This window comes from Acomys russatus, chromosome 18 (assembly GCF_903995435.1).
Source record: "Acomys russatus chromosome 18, mAcoRus1.1, whole genome shotgun sequence".
NCBI classification, from domain to species: domain Eukaryota; kingdom Metazoa; phylum Chordata; class Mammalia; order Rodentia; family Muridae; genus Acomys; species Acomys russatus.
In genome coordinates, this window is record NC_067154.1 from 46086133 (window position 1) to 46087519 (window position 1387).

Sequence of the window (1387 nt, forward strand, 5' to 3'; positions counted from 1 at the left end):
GCCTGAGGCAAATAGTCTGCGGTGGAAAATCCCATATCCCACACTAGGGATTAAAACAAAAACATGTTCGGGCGTGGTGGTGCACGCCTTGAATCCCAGCACTTGGGAGGCAGAGGCAGGAGGATCGCTGTGAGTCCTTGGCCAGCCTGGACTACAAAGCAAGTCCAGGACAGCCAAGGCTACACAGAGAAACCCTGTCTTGAAAAAAAAAAAAAGTTTACATAACTGAGGCCCCAAAACTTCCACAACAGCGTATAAAGGGACAGCGGTTAATGTCTCCCTTGCTAGCCTGACTGTTGCTTGTGGACTCTCCTGTTGGACAGCTCTCCCTAAGTGGAAACTTTAAGAGTTCTTTTTCCCCTTTATGAAAGCAAGGCCTGAATCTCAAAGCCCTTTAGCCCTGGATACTAAACCCCTTTCTTTGTATCCCATTCCAGAGACTCCAAATCCACTTCCTCTCTGGATGCCAGTCTGTGGAGGGCACTGCCACATGGGCTGACCATCAGGCCTCAGAAGCCTTTCTCAAGAAGCCAGGCTTTAAGCTGTTCATCAAAGTAGCCCTTGATTCGAAGAGTGCCTGTCACCTCATTAACCTGAGTGATAGGTGTCTTTCCCAGTAGTGGGCTCAAAAACTCTTCCACGTCCTTCTGTAGAGCCCAGATGTCCCCTTCCACCTTCCGGATCACCGTCATCTGCCGGTTGCCATGTGTGATGTCTTTGTAGACCGGGATGTTGTGCATCCGGGAGCGCCGGACAAAGTAGGGCAAGCTGGGAGGAGGGTCTCTGGGAGGCTGCCACCCACTGGGAGTGAGATAATGTTTATGCTTCGGTGGTTCTGGGATTTTGGTAGGGGGGAACAGGCGCTCCACGAACTTGTATTCATCCACAGACTCCACAAAGCTGGGGTTATCAGGAGGCCCCTGCGTCTGGCTCAGCTGCCGACTCCGGTAGCTCCGCCGGACACAGCTCCTCCAGTCCTGCAGAGCAGCTCGGAACACGGTAGCTGCCATCTTGGCTTGGCATGTGGTCTTCTAATGCCAGTGCAGGTTGATGCTCTAGCATGGTTGTGACTGGCAGAGGACTCCAGGAACTGTAATCATAGCTTCAGTTGCAGTGGTCTTTGAAATGAGTTATCTCAGAATGCACGGACTGTATTCAAACAGCTGGGCTACCATGATGTCTTAGATCCACATAGAGAAGGGGCTGTGTGATTGACATTTCTTGACTCCACCTGACCAGGTGTAAGGGAAGGTCTGTTTGCCACTCTTCAAAGGCCTGCATGGCCTGCTGTCTGGGATTTTGTTCATCTACAAAAGAGAAATATTGAAGAATGCTCATAATTAATACTTAACAAGCGTTCATTATCAAACTAGTATTCTTGAGAACA

At 50.1% G+C, this 1387-nt stretch overlaps 1 protein-coding gene across 1 annotated transcript; it reads right to left on the reverse strand.

Moving 5' to 3' along the window:
• Nucleotides 1-387: 387 nt before the first annotated feature.
• LOC127202398 (39S ribosomal protein L49, mitochondrial-like) lies at nucleotides 388-1016 on the reverse strand. Its single transcript, XM_051161065.1, has one exon. The coding sequence runs from the start codon at nucleotides 1008-1010 to the stop codon at nucleotides 510-512; it is 501 nt and encodes a 166-aa protein (XP_051017022.1). The 5' UTR covers nucleotides 1011-1016; the 3' UTR covers nucleotides 388-509.
• Nucleotides 1017-1387: the final 371 nt, after the last annotated feature.